This window comes from Lutra lutra, chromosome 12 (genome assembly GCF_902655055.1).
Source record: "Lutra lutra chromosome 12, mLutLut1.2, whole genome shotgun sequence".
Classification (NCBI taxonomy): domain Eukaryota; kingdom Metazoa; phylum Chordata; class Mammalia; order Carnivora; family Mustelidae; genus Lutra; species Lutra lutra.
The window spans coordinates 14,103,949-14,127,421 of NC_062289.1; the positions used below are offsets into that span (position 1 = coordinate 14,103,949).

At 44.4% G+C, this 23,473-nt stretch overlaps 1 protein-coding gene across 6 annotated transcripts in view; it reads right to left on the reverse strand.

Annotated features, from left to right (window-relative positions):
* The window catches only part of ZCCHC2 (zinc finger CCHC-type containing 2), a 62,930-nt gene that overhangs the window by 34,818 nt on the left and 4,639 nt on the right, over window positions 1-23,473 (reverse strand). For all 6 annotated transcript variants that reach the window (XR_007121792.1, XR_007121791.1, XR_007121790.1 and 3 more), the window contains exons 2-5: window positions 12,053-12,164; window positions 8,999-9,075; window positions 6,645-6,716; window positions 2,204-2,316 (exon numbers count right to left, since the gene is read on the reverse strand). Coding sequence is in view for 1 of the 6 variants with exons in the window: in XM_047696524.1 (XP_047552480.1) it covers window positions 2,204-2,316; window positions 6,645-6,716; window positions 8,999-9,075; window positions 12,053-12,164 (374 nt within the window). In the remaining 5 variants the exon portion in view is untranslated. The remainder of the gene's footprint in view (window positions 1-2,203; window positions 2,317-6,644; window positions 6,717-8,998; window positions 9,076-12,052; window positions 12,165-23,473) is intronic.

A 23,473-nucleotide genomic window follows, 5' to 3' on the forward strand; every position in this document is an offset into this window, starting at 1 on the left:
GGGGACCCTGGAATTCAACCCCCTCTCCCTCACCATCACCCCCGGAATGCTGGGGGACCACTCCCTGCAGCTCCCGGGCTGTCTCTGAGCCCTCCCGCTGGGTGCGCTGAGCCGCCCCAGAGAGCCAGGTCTTCAATGAACAGCTGTGCACCTCCCTGCTTGGACTAGAAGCCTGCGAGCCCATCCGGGTGGGGGTGCTCCCCTGCCCTATCACGAGGGCTGCGAAGGTGGGGGGAGTCCCCTGCAGCTGCCTTCCAGACACTGCGGCCTCTGTTGTAGTCACGCTCCCACAGTCATACTCAGCGTGGCCCCTGCCTCGCTGTCTCCCCCATTCCTGGTCCTCCAAGGTGTCCAGGACTTTCCAAGCCCACATGGGTGATCAGCCAACACTCTGGGCTCTTAGCCTCGCTGCCTCTTCCCCAGGGATTTCCTCCGTATGTGTCTGTCTCTGCTCGACCCTGGATCTTGTCATTCAATGAGCACACCCCTCTCCTTCCCAGATTTCTGCTTCTCTCCCTCGGGGAGCGAACATCCCCCCTTCTTCCCAGCCCGCCCCATCCTGACAGTGCTGGCTCCCCGGCACAGGGGGAGCGCCAGGCACTGAGCAACACCCCTCTCTGCCCACTCTCGGCCTCGGCAAGGCTACTCCAGAAAAGGGCGCCAGCTGGGGATCGGATGGCGGCGGGAAGCCCCGCTCAAGCCCAGAATCAAGGCCGTATGTTTCAACGCTGCTTTTCCTTAGTTTACTTATTAATAACTGCAAGTCTCCAGGAAAACGGCATTTGTTTCCTCGGCCATTACCGCCCTCATTTCTCTCTCCTAAAGGGAAACATGCACAGAGGGGGAAGTTGCAGCAATTAAACAATCACGGAAACCACACCCCAAACCTCTCAGAGTCACAACCACCGGTCCTGCCTCGGAATTCCCTAATTCAGGCATTTCACACTCTGACCGGCTTCATTACCTGCTTACTCCCACGGCGCTGGATTCTTCAACTGCGGTTCACGCTCCTGTCCGGTTCCCCTATCCTCACACTGGGAAGCTGTCCGTTTTTGGGTTTTTTTTTTTTTATTTTTTTACAGATTTTTATTTATTTGACAGACAGATCACAAGTAGGCAGAGAGGCAGGCAGAGAGAGAGAGGAGGAGGAAGGCTCCCTGCTGAGCAGAGAGTCCCCCATGTGAGGCTCGATCCCAGGACCCTGAGATCATGACCTGAGCCGAAGGCAGAGGCTTTAACCACTGAGTCACCCAGGCGCCCCAAGCTGTCCGTTTTTAAACACTGCACGCACTTCCCTAAACTCCTTTGCCCCGGTGTCCTTTCATCACATCCAAGAAAGTCCTTATCCAACCATCTGCTTTCCTAGCACTTGAACCTGAAATGCTGGAAAGATGTTTTTAAAAATCCACACAGCAGGACAGCCCAAGACCACTATAATTTACTGATATTCCATCTCAAATGGGCTCCACACCCTGGCCAGCCGATGAGGTTTCCTGCATCAGATTGTGCATGTCCCCACACAAGTCCCGGACGTCCCTTCTGCTCTCCAACATTTGGTCCCCACCCTCAGGGTAGCCATTCTTAAGCAGATTCTTACTTTAGGAAAAAATAGAAGCCAATAGGCAAGAGATCCCTCCACTTCCCATCACAAAATAAGCATAGTTACCCACATTCACACCCATCCTGCCCACACAGAGCCCCTGGGCCACCATTACCCCACTTGCCCACAGCACGCTCCGGGAGCTGACCCCAGTGCTGTGCCTGACCCGCCATGTCCCAGCCGTCGCCACTGTAACTTCCCCGCCCTACAGAAGAGCTGGTCTTCAGAGTGTTAATTTCTTTTACTTTCCAACCCTAATAGGTTAGCCTAATCTTACTTACTTGACAACTTAAAATAGAAAACATCTCTAAAGTTGAGCTCTTGGACCAGGAGCTCTTTTAATAAATATTTTATGGGGAAAACAAGAGGGTCACTGTATGTTGGTATATTTTAGAAGCAATTATTTATGATATCGGAGAGCTGAGGAGTCCAGTGATCAAAGTAATTAGTTTGATGTTTCCTAGGGTGAGCCTAGACCCAAATAATACACAGATAAAAGTCCATTTTAAGAAGCACCACAGAAAGTGATCTCCCTTGAACTCCATTCTAAGACCCCCGATGCCCATTATCTCATCTGTGACACCGCTGTCAGTGAACTGTTACCTTAGGATGGGCTCTAGGTCAGGATGTCGCCGTTCTTCCCTTTTCAATGAACCCTGATTCAGGGCTCTTAAGATGGTCTTGTCAAAAGTCTCTGAAGACACTTCCTTTGGGAGCTAGAAAAGAAAAACAGCAAGGCCAATGTTAAGCTTTTCACTTACTGCTAAGTAGGTTACAAACCAGAGGCATAAAAGCAAGATAAATGTCTCTTGCTCAGTCATCGTCCCAAAACAGTTCCTTCTCCAAATCTTCAGGGCACAGGCTCCGTACTGAAGCAGCATTGATTTTACTACTAGGAAACGGTCTTCTGCCTTCTGGGCATACCTCAGGGCTCTGGAACAGGGCAGAACAACCCCGCAGCCTTCAGCACGCTCCTGGGACGTGCCCGCAAACCGCTCACGCTCCAGGTGCCACGTGCCACATGAAGTGACCATCCACACGGAAGCGCTTCAGTGACATGGAACTACATTTTGCCTAGCGTGGCCATGATTATTTTAATCCTCAAGCAGGATTCTGAGAAGTGTTACCCCTGCTTTTACAGTTCCCACCCTCGCGCCTCCTGCTCGGCATCTGAATCTCAAGCAATGCCAGACTGACAGGCCGACGCACCAGATAAAGAATTGGGTGTGAGAGGTGGGGCGAAAACTCTCTGTCTGGCTCACGCACTAACTGAAGGGTGAGTAACCCTCCCCGCCACGTGCCGGTGGTGCCCGCAGAGCGATATACCAGCAGCCACACATACAGAAAATCATGACTTGGCCAAGAAAGGTTTTATTTAAAAACAAAATTTTAAGTCATTTTGTTTATTAAGTAGCTCACTTTTTAAAATTCCTAATGAAGCAATCATTTATAAAACTAACTTCCCAAGTCTTTCAAGAATTCCAAGTTTTAAACTTAGCCTCTGATAACGAGTCTTTACAACGAACTCCTGAATTCCTGGCACTTTTCACTAAAACGAGGAGCAGAAGCGTTAACACAGTCCCCGAGGAGCTGTGGGAAGAGAACAATGTGACAAACTGTCAGCTCACACGCTGCTCTCTCACCGGAGAAGCCCAAGCAAGGACGCTCTCATCAAATCCGCATTTTGAGTCAACAATTCAGGGACAGAAAAGTTAACAAAGACAGCATAAAGTATCACTAATTTTAGGCAGTGAGACTATGGAATCAAGATGTTTTGTCAGAATGAAGCTCTTCCTGGTTCTTTTACCCCGTGGTACGGCGGAAGGGCCTGCCGGCATCTTCACACCCCTGCGCAGAGCGAGGCCTCTGGTCACTATCGGGAAGAAACAGCTCCCGAATCTACACATTTTCCAGAGAAAGGACTATTTCAGTATTTATATTATTTTAATACAGATGCCGTAGTACCCATTTTATGCATGTATTTCCGGAATATCTGTACACAGCCAAAGCGAACCAGCCTCGGTGCAGTCTGTTTCCACCACGGAATCACTGCTGGCCCCTCCAGCGCCGGAAGGCACGAGCACACGTTTCCGCCTGGTCACTGACGGCGCACGTGATGGGCCAGAGCACGGATGTGCAGTCATCAGTATTTGCAAAATGCTTTATTTTCAAGTGGTTTTTATCTTCAATTTCCAAGGACTATTTCCAGTCCTGGAGGAAGGCACATTTGCTAAAAATACAGCTTTAAATCATGTCTCTTCTATTCTAGTCACTTCTGAATTTCCTCACCTCTCGGTCTGTGTTCCAGGCCCAGCCCCCACCCCCGGGCCCCAGCTCAGCCTCGCACCAGCGTAGAGCGTAGGGAAGCATTTCTCCTCGCCAGCACAAGCTTCTCTTTAAAAACTTTGAGGCCTGGGGCGCCTGGATAACTCAGTCAGTTAAGCGACTGCCTTCAGTTCAGGTCATGATCCTGGGGTTCTGGGATCAAGCCCCGCATCAGGCTCCCCATTCAGCGGGGAGTCTGTGTGTCTCCCTCTCCTCCCTGTACATGCTCTGTCACTATCCCTGCCTCTCTCTCTCTCTCAAATAAAATCTTAAGAAAAAAAAAAATTCAAAACACTGAGGCCTAATGGAGAACCATCGTTATCCTTTAGTTTTCGTAACTCTTCTCAGCCATCCCTCATTCATTCAATCAACAAATATTCAAACCCCAACTCTGTCCTTGGTCCTGCTGTAGGCTCTGTGGATACAGCAGTGTAGGAAGCCACGAAGCCTGCCTGCGTGGCGCTTCCAGCCTTGCTGTGAGAAGCAGACAGCTGCCAGACGCAGCTTCAAAGCAGCAGGGGAAGAGGGCCTGGATGCAAGGACAGAGGCTGCCATTTACATGGGAAAAAAGGATTGAAAGCACTGACCTCAGACTCCCTCTTCCACATTATAGCAAACAGTAAGTGCAGTTAAACAGCCTCTACAAAAGTTAAAGGTTGTTAGGATGCACAGGCTGTCAAAAGGACACTTCTGCTCGTAACTTTCATAGACGATTTTAAAAGGTAAAAAGTAGAAAAGATAAATGGTAAACTCGAAAGGATGTTTGAGAAGAGGCAATTAGCTTCTGGAAGCATACAACGTTGCCAATTATTTCATGTAATGATAAGGCATCTGTCCCACTTTAGAAAAATTCTATATTCAAAAGTTAACTAACTAGGGGTATCATTAACTACCATGATTCTGAAGAGTGACTTAGAGGGGGCGGTATTTTCTTCAAGCACTTAAGCTTTTAGAAAAATTGGACAATTGCAAAAAAAATCTGTCAAGACGAAGAACGAGCTGAAGCTTACGGAAACCCAAGAGAAAAGACTCTGCCCGGTGCCAGGCCCGAGGCTGGAGGTCAGTCACGTGCTCTCCATTGAAGTCTCTTGGCAGGACACGGGACAGATGGGTAGCACCCCGATTCCATAACGCCTCAGGGAACTGGCCTTGACACGCGGCAGCCCTGGACCCCCACCGCGCCAACGCCACACGGCAAGACATTTCAGCCTTAGCTCCATCTCCCTGCAACCTACCCCCAGTGTTAGACTCCACCACGGAAAGGGCAACCCAAGAAAAAGAAACGAAGCACGTTGCTCTCTGACCCGTAGGACACCGGTTCATGACTACATGCCCTTCAACTTGGATAGATTTATTCTACTGAGACAGAGAAGTCAGATAGAAATGGGAGAGATTTTTAAAAGCACAGGTGTGGCGGTGGTGCGGGCCAGCCCTTCCCAGCTTCTTCAAAAGGCAGACCGTTAGCCAGGAGCTAGTATCCCTGGGGAGCCAAGGGCCCTCTTCTCTGCACGACAGCACTCCTGCGCCCGGTCCTTCCACCACCCTCTCCTTCCTCACCATGCTGTGGACCGCTGACGGGCCATCCACGTGGGACCTTCACCAACCGAAATGAATGACCCCTCCCCGCGCCGCAGTTAGGTCACCATCTTCAAGTGGCAGAAGGCGCTCTCAGCCCTTAACCAGGAAGGCCCACTTTAAAATAAGCTGAAGGAAGATATTCAAGTTGTCCCTGGGTGTTAGCGGATGAACACTGTGACAGCACATGGAACCATGTCGCCACAGAGCCAGCACCTACCAGGCTGCTCATAACTCTGCCACCTGGCGACACAGTGACTTCTAGCTTTCAGAACGGAGACCCACCACGTGATCTGAAAGACTACCTTTACAGTGACAAGCAGACAACTTAGAAACCAGCATGGTGCTGAAAGTTTCCCATGTTACAGGTTCAGTAACTACATCCCACCTTCACCCAAAAGTTAGGAATGTTTCCTGGCTTCTGGACTTTCTATCTCCTTATTAGCAATACATTTTAAAGTATATTTGCTTATTGAGAAATAGGAAGGTACTGGTTAACCATTTAAGCCCATTTCCTCCTTTTAATATTTAGCTCGACTCATACACACTTCAATAAACTAGAATTTAAAGAAACGGGCAAGCGTTTGACCAAAATGACCTGAGATACCTTTTACCTCTGCAAGTCAATGGAAGATGTTTCCATTATCCCTTATTCTCAACACCCCGGAGAGTCTATCACAGGGTGTGTGTGTGTGTGTGTGCGCGTGTGCGTGTGTGTGTGTGCTGGAACTCAAAGAAGGAACCAAGGGACATAGATTTAAGGAAGTCCACAGAGGGAGCTGAAGAGCTGTTAGGGCTCAGAAGCACAACAAAGGCTGACAAGCCTCCTCACATCGGGCAGACACACCCTTTCACAGGAAGCACCCTCGCAAGCAGCCACCATTAATATACACCTTGGCAAGGAACAAGGAGTAAGGTTCCACTTCTTTTAAATGTGGAAAACCCTTCATTTCCTTATATGGGTCACATAAGAAAACTTGGGTTTAGAATAACATCACATTTTCTATAGGTAACGTTCATGGAGAATTCTAAGTCAACCTTCATATATGTAGTTCAACCTTCCTGGTGTCTGTTTTGATATTAAGGTTTCTGGATTCTACATACTACGTAAAAATCATTTTAACAACAAAATCTGTACTTTTACCTTCAGTAGAAATTCCTGTAGTTCTTGGTGGGTTTTTGTTACTGTTGTGACTGAAAGATCAGACCAATTTACCTGATTAAAAAAAAAACACACACACATATTATATAGTTATTTCTTAGGCAGGAACTGGCTGGAAAAAGCCACATGTAAAACAAAGGGCCTTACTTAAATTTTATTAAAATTAACAACTAGAAGTATAAAGTTAATCTGGCATTGTCATTAATTTCCTCAAAATCGTTAAAATTAACAGCACATTGACATACTCTACTCAAAAAAATGTTTTAATAATTCCTTTCACATCGCATGGTTTTGTTAAAGTTGTCTTTTAAAATGTGACTACATTATAGTAATTTTTCAAAAGGGAGAAGTTGCACGACTCTAAAATGACACTTTTGATGGTATAGATCTATATAGCAAGAAAGATAAAAATTCTATCTCCTAGAAATTATTAAACATAAATTCTTCAGGGAAATAGCTAGAGTTTACTGCCCCTCTTTGATAGTACCACATTGTATTTTTATGGGATATATGGCTTATGAAGAGATTTCATCTTTACCTCAATTCTTTAAAATCTTTTATGGTGGATGGGGCAGGTATGATGACCTCCCATTTCCAGATGGAGAAACTAAAACTCTAACGGTTCCCTTACTGACGTCTGACCCCAAGGAAGCAGAAGAGCCAGACTGAAATCTGTTATGCCACTTTACCTCTTGGACACTTTTAATTCAGTGGACTGGATGGCGGCCCACTAATAATGTCTACTTTACAATTATTTGAGCCAAGTGAAACTTACATTATGCAAATACCTCAGTCTTACCGGCTAGTCACACTGTTATTAATCAGATAGTTAATAATAGATAAGAGATTGTATCTACCAACCCTCAAAGCAAATATCCTCATTAACTGGCACATCTTTTAAGTGATTTTTAATTATTCGAATGTTCGCTGAGCAGCTACTTGTGTCAGACACTGTTCTCAGTGAAAAGGGACACAGGAGTGTACAAGACAGCCGAAGTCTCTGCTGGCTGAGGTTCAGGGTCTGGTGCATTAGACAGATTACAACAAATGAATAGTTAAGACTTCCCCTCGGGGTTCCAGGCTCCAGAGAAAATGAACAGGGCATGGGGCAGGAGTAGGACAGCACATCAGAAGGGTGCCAAGAAAGACCTCACAGGAGGGAGCGTTTGAGCCAGCCTAGGAGTTGAAGGGATGTGAGCTGTGCCATGGTCTGGGAAAGACTGTTCCAGAGCTGGGGATGACAAAGCTTGGAGGAAGGAACAAGCTAAGAGCTCCAGCAACAAACGGAGTACTCGTGTAACTGCCTGAAGAGAGTGCAGTGGCTTCTGCCACGGGTTATCATCACATTAAGGGAAATATGTGGAGTTAAGGACTTAAAATTTGCAATCTGAGGCTACTCCCCGCACGGAGCAGAAGCCAGAGTTCTGATATTCATTCAACAAATGCACTAAGCAAGTCGGATACAGTGGGATGACAAAGGATGAAGAGTCCTGCTCTCCATGAGCTAATAACCTACTGGAGAGGAAAAACGTCACCCAAACAGAAGACCGGGAAGCTGGTGAAGGGAGGATACCGCGGAATGAACGGAAACACACTCTGCTGGGGCATCAGAAATGACTTCATGAGAAAGGCACAGCTAAAGTTTGGCGCGCAATACCTTTGGGGAAGAACTGAAGTGAGCGAGCACAGAAACGTGGCGTCGGTCCGTTGGGCTTCAAGGCGCTCAGTCCAACCTTGGGAGAAAGGGCTAGACAGTGAAGCCCAAGCAGGGAGGAGTAAGGAGGACGTGGACGAGGAATCCACATGACAGTCAACAGGCAAAAAGGAGACATGGGGAGGGACAAAGCTGGACTCTACGGTTAACTAGACAGCTGTCTGAAGGACAGAATGACAGGAAAGCAATTAGAGATAAGAAGACAAGGCGACAAAGGCCAGGGAATAAAACCTTCGTGGAGAAAGAAGAGGAGGAGAAAAATATCAGGGAAAACCATGCCAGGAAAAGACAAGGCCCATGATCTTGATTTAAAAAATACTAGAGAAAACGTTTACTTTTACTTTTAAAGATACATCTTACACCTTAAATCGAAGGCTCTTACTTTTTTTTTTTTAAATAAAATCGTCAAGTAACTTTAATGTGATACAATTAAAAACTTGGCAAACCATGCAGCACATATGAAAACAGGATATTCCCTTAATTAAGACAAACGTACGTATACGTACAGCTTTTTCTTAAATTAGCAAACCTGCTGTAAGTTTTTCCAAAGACCAATTTTCATTTTTCCCAAAAGGTCATTTAACACGGTACATGAGACCCCCATTGGGGCAGAGGGGCTTACTTTGAAGGTGTACTCCCAGTACTTGTCAGCCCTTTTTCTCTGGACTCCTTTCAACATTATCTTCTCAATGTGCACGGCTGAAAGAGAGAAAACAAGAGGACTGGTTCCACAGATGCAGGCTTCGGTCACCCAGTCCGACAAGTGCTAAATGACTAAGCTATTTAGCTTCACCTTTACTACTGGTCTTAAATCATGACGTAAAACTGGAAAGCGCAGAAGCACAGCAACGTGCTATTCATCCGTGAATTTTTTCCTATATCCATTGAGCATGCCGAGGACCTCAGCGGTTCTCCAAGCATCCTGTTAAGCACCAATAAATAAATAAAATACACCTACAGGAAAGATTATTTTTCTAGAGGACCTTCTTCAAAATGTTTGTTATTCCAATTACCGCCAACAGCACTTTATTCAATTTTTCATGCATGGTAGGTGTAAACTAGAAAATACCTAGTTTTTGTTTAAACTGAAAAAAGAACTATGGGGTGCCTGGGTGGTTCAGTGGGTTAAGGCCTCTGCCTTCAGCTCGGGTGGTGATCCCAGGGTCCTGGGATCGAGCCCCGCGGGGCTCTCTGCTCAGCAGGGAACCTGCTTTCCTTCCTCTCTGCCTGCTTGTGATCTCTGTCAAATAAATAAATAAAGTCTTTAAAAAAAAAATAAGTAAACTGAAAAAAGAACTTTCAAATGTAATATGTAAAACTGATAAAAATTTCTTTCCATTTGGGAATTTAAAAATTGTTGTTCTCAACAGGACCCTTAATATCATATAATAGTATTATAAATGTAATGTTATTAATGAACTTCACTGTAAAGCTTCACTATAGCAAAATTTTTCACAACTGACTACACAGATAAAGTAGTGGTCCTATATTACATATGTAATTCTGAATTGAACTAGGTAAGATGCCACCTTATTAATGAAGTAAGTAAATGTGCAAATTCCGGAACTACTCATTTAATACCATCTTTCAGGAAGTAAGTGTCTTTACAAATTGAAAAGAGCCAGGCTACTAACCGTAATACAGGGACTTGAGGGGGAGAAAAAAAAAAGGCAAGAGAAGCTGTTTCTCAGGGTATGAATAGAACAAACAGCATGTAAGCACTAATGAGACTGTAGTCATGAACATGACAAAGGTCACGGGAGTCAGGAGAGGGACTCTACAGACTAGGGTCACTGTTAATTCAGGGGGCAGGAGATGGTGAAGAAAAGGAAAAGGATTTACTCAGAGAGAAAAAAGTTAAAATAGATGAAGAAGAATACACAAAGTAACAGAAGCAGACAGAAGAATTAAGATTGTTATAGACCACGGAGAATGAGCAATGGGGAAACAGGAAACGTAAAGGTACAGAAATTTGGGGGAAAGCAGACACTCCTAACAAAGGAGATACCACCATCATTATTTTGTGCCAAATTTCCATATATACAGTGTTTGGTGGCCCACTTCTAGGAAAAGGGCCCCTCACTGGGTGAGAAATGCTGAGGACGGAAACAAAAGAAAATCTCAAAAGCCAGGTGGGAAGCCTGGAACTCCTCAGATCTGATGCAGTACAACCAAGGCCAGTGCGGGGCAGGGAGGGCTGCCATTTTCTTTCCTATTAAATTATGTAAAGGACAATGCTATTTAATAACAACCATCTGAACCAATCTACGTTCAGAAAATACAAAGCAGCTCTACTTCTGCCAATCCGTGGGCTATGTAAGGGTAGGGGACCACTGGGGCATTATGGGGTAAGGGAATGGGGTTAGGTCTTCAGCCTGATCTCTCAGAATCAAGACGAGCAAGACAAGAGTATGGTGAGGGATGGCCAGTAGGGAGACCCTCCAGCCCTCATAAATTAAAACTAAGGAGCAGAGATCACATGCGTTGGTTCAAAACTAAAGAACGTGAGAAAAATCACCTATAGTACCATCTTGTGGGTGTTAGCATTTTGATGTCATTTTTTGTTTTTCTAAAATGTTTTCTATTAAAAAGAAAAAAAGGACCTTCATTGTAAAAGCAAACTCTGCTTCGGGTCACTCGCACGTGCAATGAGTGTGGCTGAAGGAGGCTATGAGTCAGGTAGTTCTATAGTCTTGAACAGGCTGGAATAGGTAATTATGTAGACTTTTTTAAAATACATTAAACATGCATACCTATTTCTCCTCTTGTGAGGAAAAATGCACTACACAAAAAGGACTATTGTTGGTTCTGAAAGGAGACACACAATGATGTTGATTCGCAGCTGCCATAACCATGTGTGGCGCTTGCTGCACACACTTCACTGGGCCCAGGCTTCGGGGGGCGTCTGTGTTCTCCATTCCAATTTTCCCCTCAGGTTAACTGACTCCCCGAATATTAAGAGAAGTGAATATCTGAACTCCCTTCTTTTCAGATGAAAATGTCCTTTCAATTCCCCCATCCCAGCCCTCTTGATATCTGCCTTACTGTAGGAAGCATGGGTTTGTAAGAAATTTCTTCGCTTTCTTACAGTGAACTTCCATAAAATTTCTTTTTTCAGTAAATGCTGAGCACATTCTCCAGATAAAGCACTCAACCAAATACTTTGGGAAAATGTGAAGGTTTTTGCACTCCAAAAGTACGCAACTAGATTTAAGAAAACCGACCGCAAGGCAGAACCAAGTAAACACAAGCCAGGATGGGCCAAGGGTTGAGAAGCAGGAGCCCAGATGCAGATCCAAAAGGTGGGGGACTGGGGCCTGAGCCAAACTTAGGACCTGGAGGATATCTCTACTCCAAAAAAGAGAGAAGAATTAGAGTTAACCAAGGTAACTAGCACTCTGCAACTTTCCCCTGTAGTTTACAAAACACAAGCATACCAGGAAGCCAGGGTGGCTCAGTCGTTAAGCATCTACCTTCGGTTCAGGTCATAATCCCAGGGTCCTGGGATTGAGCCCTGCCAGCATCAGGATCTCTGCCTGGCAGGAAGCCTACTTCTCCCTGTCTTCTCCCTCTCCCACTGCCCCTGCTTGTGTTCCCTCTCTCACTGTGTCTCTCTGTCAAATAAATAAATACAATCCTTAAAAAAAACTAAACAAAAACAAAAAAACAAGCATACCTTCTCGCTGGGTTCTATGAGGTGCCACAGGAAGTCCATCATGAGGTATTGGGGCTTGTTCTAGTAAACCGGCCTCGTTACTGGGCGTGTAATCACCATGAGCAGAATCGTTCTAGGTGAGAAAGAGGGGCACGTGTTAGTCTACTGCACAGACTAAGAAGAGTCAACTCCACAGAAATAAACCATATTCAAGTCTTATACTTGTAACAGCAACGATTTTAACAGCAATTTTTAGAGCTCAAATAGCTGATTATATGTTACGGGTAGAAAGGCACAAACTGGCACTCATCAGTAAGGAAAAAGAATCAGTATTTATCTTCATTTCACAGTAATATTCTACCCATTATTTCCTGTCTCAATGTTCTTGGGACATATTGCACATTATTACTTGGGACTTCCCAGTAATGTCAATTCAAACCAAAGTGAACCAGAATCAAAGGAACACAGATAAAAGAGTATATCCTTTATGGTAACACCCCATATAACTGAGAATTTTCTTTTTTACATTAATTTCGGAATTTCTATTCACTACTTGATTTTAACAAGATGCTCTGGTAGGAAAAAGTTTTACAAAATGTTAGCATCAGGATCTGCCAAATCTTTTCGAACAAGAATGAGTGTGGCCAGTGGGTTTACCATTAGTCACGGTAAGCCACCTAACAGCGACTGGGCCCTAAATCTGAGTTTGCTCAGCCAATCACTATCCTCCGTGAGCTGGAGGAAGTTTTACTTCTGAGAGAACTGCCTGGAGTCAGGAAGGGTTGCTTATCTCACCACGGCTCTCCAGAACCAAAGCAGCGCATATACTGTTCCTACTACACACTGATTAAGCCAAAAAAAACCAGCCTTAGAACTCTTTATCACCATGTACACCTTACACCTTCACATTCAGAATCTCAAAATACTACTCAGAACAAACCACCCAGTTTCAACAGACAATTACAATTTGACAAACGTGCAATAATATACATTAATTTAAAAAAATTGTGTCAATTTAGAAATGAAGCAAACACAAGACCCAACACTTCCCTAGAATCCTAATTTAAAATATTTTGTTCTGCCATCTTAAAAATATTTTGTTCACGCATGCTGGCCTGACAGCAGGTATGGGCTGCACGTTGACAGCTCTATTTCTGGGAAGAAAGCATCTTATTAGACACTCCTGGGAGCTAAGCTTCAGCCTTACATATAGCTTGTCTTCCCGTAGAAACCCAAGGAAATAAGCATTTGTCTACACAGAACCACTTAATAAGAAGGACAGCACAGCTCTCTTCATCAACATCCAACTTCCAAAACATTTAGCATGATGGCATTCACCGATTTTCAGTATTAATGATTTAAAAAAGGTAGACCGCAAGAATTCTTCTAGCAACAACAAACTTATCTGTTTCCTAACCTAGACCATATAATCAATGACAAAGTCATAAAACAGCACTGGCCTAACACTGCTGTAAATACTTCAAAAAAATCAGTGTAAGTAAGCACTGTACTCCTCTCAAATACTTGTGTTCACTGGAAGTTTAGTTGAGTAAGTCAAACATTTTTTTATAGAATATTTTTCTACACTGCTCATTTGTGATTCATAAATTAAAAATAACACCTTCAAATAGAAATGCAAAATCCGCCAAAAAACAACAACAACAAACAAACAAACCCAGATAGTTTTCATCAGGGAAACGCAAATCAAAATCACACTGAGATACCGCTTCGCACCCATTAAGATGGCTGTTCTCCAAAAAACACAGAACACGACAGTGACTGGTGAGGATGTGGAGGAACTGGAACCCTTGTGCACCCCCCAGAGGAAGGGAAAATAGAGCAGCCTCAGCAGAGGCAGAGCAGCAGTCCCTGAGATACTGAGTTACCACGTGGTCCCGCGACGCTGCTCCCAGGTGGAGAAGCAAGGGACGTGAACAAGTAATTTTTTCATGGCGGCATCACTCCCAACAGCCAAAAGGGAGAAGCTCAAATGTCCACCACTGGGCGAACAGATAAACAGGATGTGGCTTGTGTACACAACTGAATGGGATTCAGCCTACAGAAGGAATAAAACTCGAATACATATTACAATGTAGATGAGTCCTGAGGGCGTGGTGCTAAGTGACATAAGCCTGGCACAAAAACACAAAGTATTATTCCACTCCCATGAAGTACCTAGAATGGTCCCCGTCACCGACAGGAAGCGGAACAGTGGTTACCGGTGCAGGGCTGGGGCACAGAGGAGAATCTGCTTCATGGATGTAGAGGGTCAGTCTGGGATAAAAGAAAAGTCCTGGAAATGGATGATGGCGATGGATGCACAAGAATGTGAATGTATTGAATGCTACTGTACTGTACACTCAAAAAGGTGTGAAAATGGCACATTTTATGTTATACATTTTATAAAAAAAAATAAAAAATTTTTAAAATAATTTTATTATGCTGCCTCCACAAATATTACACTGAAGCAACCATGAGAAAGTAGTCCGCTTCACATTCAATATCAAATTTTTAAGTCTTAAGTTATACTTTTAACAGCCAGTAAAAGGTCTCCTATTCAATAACCTAGGGAGAAAAATGAAGTTCGAGAGTCTTTCCAAGGACCTAAGTTCATCAACCCATGAAAATACCTACTAATTAAGTTTTCTCCCACCCTACATTTCAGCATGCTTCAATGCTATAAAATTATTTAAACTAAGTTCAGAAACTATGTATAAAATTCGCAATTTTATCACTTCAGTAAAAATTTAATCTAACGCCTTTGTGAGCTTCAGAGGTCAGAATCAAGTTTAGGAGTCCCAACAGCGAATGGCTCTCTGTTCTGCTGTCTCCCCTTTCCACATGTCAAATATGCTTCCTTTACTCTCAGTAGGGGGAAGGGTGTCATAAAAGTTGAGAAGCACTGGTTTATGGAATCTTCCAGAGAGACGTTACACTCCCTTTCTCTATTAAGTTCAGATTCCCAGGAAAACGCACTATAGAAGACATGCCAAAACTGGCATTTTACAAAGACTAGTTAGATTAAAGTGTCAGGAACAAGGGAAAAGTGGCGAATTTTTCTCTGCTTGGATCAAAAAATGAAATTTAAAAATTCTAAGCCGGTAAAATATATGCACAGGAACACACAAAAAAACATGAGAATGTGTGTGCTCTCCTCCTTTCTGTAAGTCATCTGAGTAAAGCGTTTTCTGTGCTAAGGTGAGCCTTAAGAGCCTTAAGAGCTCCTAGTTAGCGCAAATCTACGTCAGGTAACACGGCAGGATGGACAGTTCATTCATTCCAGAGATTACTCCAATTTAACTTTTATACATGTATATCCAACACAATTACAGACTTGAGATTTCACCAGTGTGAGGAAAGCCTGTAACAGTCAGTTGCCTGGACAACCCAAAAGAGACTCTTCTGGGGCGCCTGGGTGGCTCAGTGGGTTAAGCCTCTGCCTTCTGCTCAGGTCATGGTCTCAGGATCCTGGGATCGAGCCCCGAGTTGGGCTCTCTGCTCAGCAGGGAGCCTGCTTCCCTTCCTCTCTCTCTGCCTGCCTCTCTGCCTACTGGTGATCTCTCTCTCTCTGTCAAATAAATAAAATCTTAAAAACAAAGCAAAACAAAACAAAAAAAAAATACAAGAGTCTTCTAACATACCATGGAGAACAAAGGTCACAGTGGTCTCCTTTTATTTTAACAAAGGTCAAGCTGTAGATGGAGTTTATTTTAGCTCATCTAACAGTGTTCTGCATGCTTCCTCTTGTCCTTTGATGCAGACTAAATTTAAAAACACCAGGACATTCTCTATTAAAAAATAAAGAAATTCAGAATTTTGTAGCTTTTTTTTTAATGGACTAAATTCTTCAGAAGTTTTTATACACTCATCAAGTGAGACTTTGAATACTAACATTAGTATCTAACCACAACATCTTATTAAGTTTCTGTGGTAAATCAAATAGAGCTAAAAATACTTTGATGGCCCTCCCACTGAAAGGTGGATCTAACCCCCCAGCCGGCTGGTCTCAGCTGGCTTTCCCAGACATGCCTGACCCACAGACTGTGAGGGAAGGAACATTCGGGACTGCTGGGGGCAGGTCCCCAGAAGCCCTGGGGCCTGAGCACCGCCCCCTCCACCCCCAGCCACCACCTACATAGTGCACTTGCCCCGAGGAGGCCGCACTGGCGGGGGCGGGGGGAAGCTATAAGTCCCAGCCACCACCTCCAGACACCCCGCAACCAAGACAAGCCTCCCTCACTCTTCATCGCCCGTCTACACCCCTGGCCCATGGAACTCTGGGAGATAATAATAAAATGGGTCTGGGTTAAGCCACCAAGTCTGGGGATAACTTGTTACACAGTTATAGGTTTGTTCGTTTGTTTTAAGATTTTATTTATTTATTTGACAGAGAGAAGACCACAAGTAGGCAGAGAGACAGGCACAGAGAGAGGGAAAAGCAGGCTCCCCGCTGAGCAGAGAGCCTGACACGGGGCTCGATCCCAGGACCCTGAGACCATGACCTGAGCCGTAGGCAGATGCTTAACCCACTGAGCCACCCAGGCGCCCCTACATAGTCATAGATTTTAAATTCTCTTCTTTCCATCACCAGGGTCCCAACTAAAGCAAGTTATTATTTAAGCAAGATTCACAGAAAGCCTTACTTCGAATGTGAGAAAATGATTAGTTACAAGAAACATGTCCTGAGATGTCCAATTCCATCCATTTTGGTGGAAGAAGAGGGAAGGCGCCAGGGAGAAGGGAAGAGTTCCTTGCTGCCTCTCCAAGAGGCTGCTGAGAAGGGGCAGGCATTTGCCTCATTTCTACTCAACCCACGGTAAAGCCTGGCATCGCCTTCCAGCAACTGAGAAAGGGCAAATGCTGTGCGGGAAGCGGCAGGACCAGTAAGCAGCGCAGGAGAGCCCCGCGGCCAGCACCTGCCGCGCCACAGCTCAGGGGCTGGGGGACAGCACCATGAGAGTTTCTGCTGGGATCGGGGCTCACCTCACTTGTAACTTCTTGTTTCTTCTGGCTAGAAGGTGTAGACAAATGTGGCAGAACGGACCATAAAGCAGGGGTCAATGCACCCTAGCCACTGAATGGGGGGGAGGCCCAAAGTTCGTTGTACCCATGTGTCTTCTCTGCCACCGGAGCCCCCAGACCCGCCGTGGCCACTGCAACTGCAGCTCTGCAAGGTCTCCTCGACGGGACATGAAGTGGTGACCTGTGCAGAGCACGGCTGGATGGCAGCTGGGTGGGTGGAATGAGAGGTAGGAGGGAAACATAATTTCCTACGGATTCTGGAGAGCTCCAGGAATTTATTACGAATTTTAAAAACGATTCAAATTGTTGACATCACTGTCTTTTCCAGTGAACTGAACTAGGAGGATATGCAATTAGCAAAAGAATGCTGATAGGGAAGCCTACTGGGGAGCAGGAGGAGGGCAGCTTTCATCCCAGAAAAATGTCACTGGCCTTGAGGTTTTCCTTGTAAAACTCCCCTCATGTTTCTGCTTTCAACGCCAATAGCGCAGTCTCTAGTAGGCGCCTGTAGCTCACAGGTGGATGGGGGAGGACTATAAACTTAGACCACAAACTGCGAAAGTATGGAAGGCAGGGCTAGGGGGAGGGTGACAGCCTCCCAGCCTAAACCGAAGCTGGGATCCCTCCACCACCTTTAGACCCAGCATCTGTGTTTACCAACCAAGCTTCTGCTTTCCTACTACAGAAGGGAAAAGATCTCCTCTTATTCCCTCGAACTAGGAGGCTAAACCAGGAACAGCAACATCCCCTGGGCTAGGACCCCCCAAACCTTTAAATCCCACCTTACCAGATGTTTCAGGGGAGGTGAACAGAACACACCCCTGTTCACAATCCGGCAGGTCCAGCGAGGAATGTGTTCTCCTCCCCAGCGCATTACACCTGCCAGCTGCCCTTGCCTTCTCTGGCCAATCCAGAGGAGATGAGGCAGGAGGCTCAAAGGGTCCTTGGAAGGAAGCGAGACCGGGGCTCAGAAGCCTGACCGCCCAGGGCACTGTGGGGCCCTCCAGCTCCTGCAGCAGAGCCCCAGCCTTCAGCGCCAGCGGGGAAACGTTCCCGGAACCATGCAGACACACAAGTTACTGTGTTTAAAATGGATCTTTGACAGTGACTAATGGATAGGTTGGTAAATAGGACAGTGCAGAGAAACGCTGTATTAGGACTTGCATTTAATGCCACCTGTTAGAACAGGCACCATCCCCAAACAAACCCACCCAAGACCACTCTCTTCATCAGGTACCCTCTCCTAAGCTTGATGTCCTCTCTCTCAAGCAGCTCCGAACACACACGACGCTGTTCGTGGTGGCTTCTAGGACCACCGCCGAATCACAGTCATGTGACACCCTCCCCTCACGAAAAATAACATGCTGGGGGAAAGTTGGGTTTCCTTAGATATTCCTAACAAGAAGTATAAAAATCCCCCATTCTTAGACTACAGATGGCTCACTTCAGGGAGCAGTTTTTCACTTTCTGATCCTAAGCAGGATACTGGGTCAGCTGGGCATCTGACTCCTCCGCTCCTCAAAAGGATCACAGATTGGAGATCAACACCAGGCGACCACAAACAACTACTTAAGGAAGAGGTTGGCCTACGATGTAGGAGTTCTTCACCCTATCAAAGCACCATCCACAGGTCTGCCCAACTCATGCACGCCCCCCACACAAAAGGCTTAACTTGGCCTATAAATGGCCTGAGTTTGGAATAATAACTAATAAATACAATTACTGACCATTCACCTATTGGAGATTCAGTTCAAATCTATACTGCTCCATGCTTTTACCTAAAGCAGCAACTCCCTTTATCATTTCCAGAACAGTTGTGCCTGTACTACAGAGCTGCAAAGACTGTTATAAAGTAGCCGAGAAGCATAATTCATACAAGGCAAAAAAAACCACTTCCTGATGTACTTTGTCTTAAAACAATTTATCATACTGGTATTTTTCAGAGCCATATCTAAAAAGCCTAAGCATAAGAAATTTTGAGTGAGCTTTTAGGATACATGCATCGCCGACAAAAAAAAAAAAAAAAAAAAAAAAAGAGAGAGAGAGACATGAAGCCTAAGTCTTTGAGGAACTTAAAATTTAGGAGGAAGGTCAATTTTATAAGTTAAGAATATTTCAAAGTAAAGTTTAAAAAAAAAAAAACAGGAAAAAAGTCATAGAAGTACCAAAATTACAGCACAGAATACCCACACTGCTGGCATTCAGAGGCAGCAAAGAATCTTATGAGAAGACAGCCACAGGGACAATTCCAGCAAACATCACACAGGAGCTCTGAATGGAAGATGGGATGTGTGAAGAAAGTGGGAGACAGGGCTTTTAAGACCAAAGACTTACTAGAGGCCAGGTCCCGCAGTCAATGCAAAGTACGTGATGCGATTAAACACTGCTTCAGGAAGACATATCTGGAAGTGGTATCCAATAGGGAAGAGGTGGAAAGGCTGAAAACAGCAGAATTGGTGCTAAATAAAGTCCCAGAAGAAAATGGCACAGCAGGGATGAGGGGAGGAGAGGATTAAGGTTATCAAACCAATCAGAGTGATTAGTTTAATGGTACTGCTGAGAGAATTGGATTAGCCTGGAAGAGTTTGGGTTGTTTTTCCTAAATCAATGATTCATGCTTTTCATACACATCACACATAAAGTGACAGTGGACGTGGCAGAAAGACACACAGCCAGCGCACCCAGACAGATTTTCAATTTCACTGCAACCTGCTGGCAACCCACTCCTTTCCTGCCAAGGCCCTCTGTGACCCAACCCCTACCAGCTCTTCCAACTCTGGCATTTCCGTTCATCCACTGCAACCCGACTGTGCTAGTCCCTCTTTGGACAATGGACAGATCCACGGATATGTACATCTTACTCTTGTTTACCCGGCATTTTCATACATGCGATCGGGGTCATCCTCCCAGCAGTTACATGGAAGGAACGCTGATGTTATCCGATTTCTGCCTGAGCAGCCGGGATCTTGTAAAGACTAAACAACTTGCCAAAGCGACCTGTTTAAAACCTGTGCGTGACCTCAAGTAAGTTAATTCTTGAATAAGCATGAAACATTTTGAATGAGCCAAGACACTGAGGAAGGAATTAAAGGCCAAAGGTTCCCTGGGGCATAGGAAGGACAGGAGGGAAATGTCCTACCAAGGGCCCAGTAGCCTCGCCACGTGTAACAGCAACACGTGACAAGGCACTTCCCTTCTAGAGTGACTGTTTACACAGGCTGCGAGAAGCAGGCTCTGCCACAAGGCCTTCTCTGTGAGGAAGAGGAGCGCTGCTCCACAGTCCTCGGTGATGGAAAAGTCAATAAAGGTGAAGCTCAGTTGGCTTCAAGGCTAGTGCATGTCACTTCTGCCTCTGTCTTTAAAAAAAAAAAAAAAAAATTAAAACATTAAAAGTTTAGCTTAATATTTCTCAAGAAAAGACAAAAATAATAAGCTTAAAAATAGTGAATTTAGTAGCTTCTATTTTAAAGAGCATAAAATGTTCCTTTTTTGTGCATGGATTGCAGGCCGTGCTCTGAAGTAACTAAAAATTATGTAATCTAACAAAAATGCAAAACAGCTTTAAATTATAGGATAGTTTCCTGACTAAATGTGAAAACTGGATAAAGATTTAAAGTAGATTGCGGTTGCATGGGAGTTAATGATCATCCAAAATCAGAATATGTATGTATGTTCCCCATTTCTATCCCTGAACCCGCTATGGAGAAAATATGTATTTTAATAATTTGTGACCCAGAGAAATGCTTCCTTTGGTTTTCTTTTATCTGTGGCATACCAGATCTTTACAATGTAAATATTAAAAATAAATGCCCTAGGGGTGTCTGGCTGGCTAAGGGTCCAATAACTGATTTGGGTTCAGGTCATAATCTCAACTCGGGTCATGATCTCAGGGTCATGGGATTGAGCCTGGACTTGGGTTCCGAGCTCAGCACAGAATATGCATGAGATTCCCTCTCTCTCCCTCTGCTTCCCCGCATGCTCTCTCAAATAGATAAATTTTAAAAAGTTAAAAAGAACTGCCCCAAATAAATGCCTCAAACACTGCCTTTACAATTCCCCATCCTTCCTGAATGCCAATCAATTTAGAGGTATGGTAATGGAGAACAATAAGGAGAATACTATGTAAGTGGGAAGAAAAAAACGAAAGCCCATTCCTGAATACAACTGATAAACACAATGTGGATGGCTACATCTCAGTGGAAAAGGAAAGTGCACTGAGCATCATTCTCAACAGAAGATTTGTACTCAAGACAGTATGTGAATTATTTTGCATGTTACCTCATTAATTCAATTACTACAACCTCAAAAGAAAGTCATTAATGCCATTTCGCAGATAAGATTGAGGCTCAGGAACTTAAGTAGCCTGGCTAATGTCACAGAGTGAATGGCAGAGCAGGAATGTAAGCCAAGTCTACTGCTAAACAGGCAGTCACTCTTCAAGGCCTCTGGTCACCTCTGCAGCATACTTCCTTTCCTGTCCTCTTCCCCACAAAAAAAAATCATAAAAGGTAGTACAAACAAAAGGTGTGTGTGTATAAATATGTATCACACTAGTTAACGTGCGGGAAAGTAGTTTCTTCCTCTCCCTCTCTACCACCCTCTCCTCCTATTGTGGGTCTAAGACTTTCCTTGAGTTCTTGCCTGAGAAAAATCTCTATACAGAAAAACAGAAGTAAATGGAGGATACCGGTAGCTCCCATTTGCTACTAAAATAATCACTAACTCTCAAATTCTAAAAGCCTCTTCCAGGAAAATGGCCTTTATTAACTGAACTGTTCTTATATTTTACTGCAGCCAAACCCATCTAAAATTTCCCACAAAAGATACGGCTGGAGTGCGCCTGGGTGGCTCGGTGGGTTAAAACCTCTGCCTTCAGCTCAGGTCATGATCCCAGGGTGGTGGGATGGAGTTCTGCATTGGGCTCTCTGCTCAGCAGGGAGCCTGCTCTCGCGCGTGCGCGCTCTCTCTCTCTTTCTCTCTCTCTTTCGGCCTGCTTCTCTGCCTACTTGTGACCTCTGTCAAAAAAATTAAAGTCTTAAAAAAAAAAAAAAAAGATACGGCTGGTTCTGTCCCCCACTGGTAATTTGTGAGATGCTATTCCCATTCCTCTTACCACCACCTTCCAAACAAGACTAAACTTTTACTTATAATTGCTAACATTTAGCAAAGATCATGTGCCAGACATTATTCTACAAGTACTCATTCATTTGATCCTAACAATCTCACATGAGCACTGTTATTATCCCCACCGTAGGAGGGAGGAAAGCCTTCTCCACGCCTACGGCTCCAGTGTTGCTATTCAGTTTAAAATCTCCCAGTGGTGGCCAACAATTAAATAAAGGTATTTCTTGTCTGGGAGTTTAGAGTCATTCTTCTTAAAAATCACTTTTAGAAAACATCTTCTTAGTGCCTGATGGCAGGAATCCTGACCACTGACATTTCCCCTCTCATTTTCAGTCATGCTCACACTAGGATTAGTGTTGCCACATACACATTCAAGTTCTCTTACAGTAGGAGCATATATGTTAACACTCTTTTCTTCCAGGCCTCAACACTACCAGTGCATTTTCTGTCCTATCACAATGACTTGCGATACTCTGTCAAGTACCGTATTAATTAACCTATGCTATAAGAAAGTAACAATTTTTTGAGTTTTCTTCATTGATTTTTGTAAGACACACGGCCACTTAATTTTTTTTTATTCAGGTTATGTTTCTTGTGAATTCAAACAACGCTAAATACTATCTACCACACTAAATACTATCTGAAGTTTTCAGTTTCTGTTTTATTCAAGATATTTGCCAAGCAACTATGTTTTGAGGATACTGAAAACACAATCTCCAGAGAAACACCACCACACAAACAATATTAACTACTAACCGCTACTATGATAGTCTATGCATTTTATGCTTTTTTTTCAGCCTTTGTGTTGCTAATTGAGGGTTAAGTCCCCAAAATTAGAATATCCATTTTCAGGAGCAGTTAGGAGAGTCTTTAAGCGTGCAAAGATAGGAAGCTTGGCTCTTCTCTTTTCAATGAAACACCAACAAAACTACATCTTCTAAAATACTTATGCATGGGGCTCCTGGGTGGCTCAGTGGGTTAAAGCCTCTGCCTTCGGCTCAGGTCATGATCCCAGGGTCCTGGGATGGAGCCCCGCACCAGGCTCTCTGCTCAGCAGGGAGCCTGCTTCCTCCTCTCTCTCTCTGCCTGCTTCTCTGCCTACTTGTGATCTCTATCTGTCAAATAAATAAATAAAATCTTTTAAAAAATAATAAAATACTTATGCAGTTTTTTGTCACTATTGCTAACAGGCCATTTACAGTTTGGGTTCCTAATAAGGGATCCCTTTTTAAAACCATTTTTTTTTTTCAGCTAGGCTACGTAGGCAATCTGTAACGTTATCAACACAGCAAACTA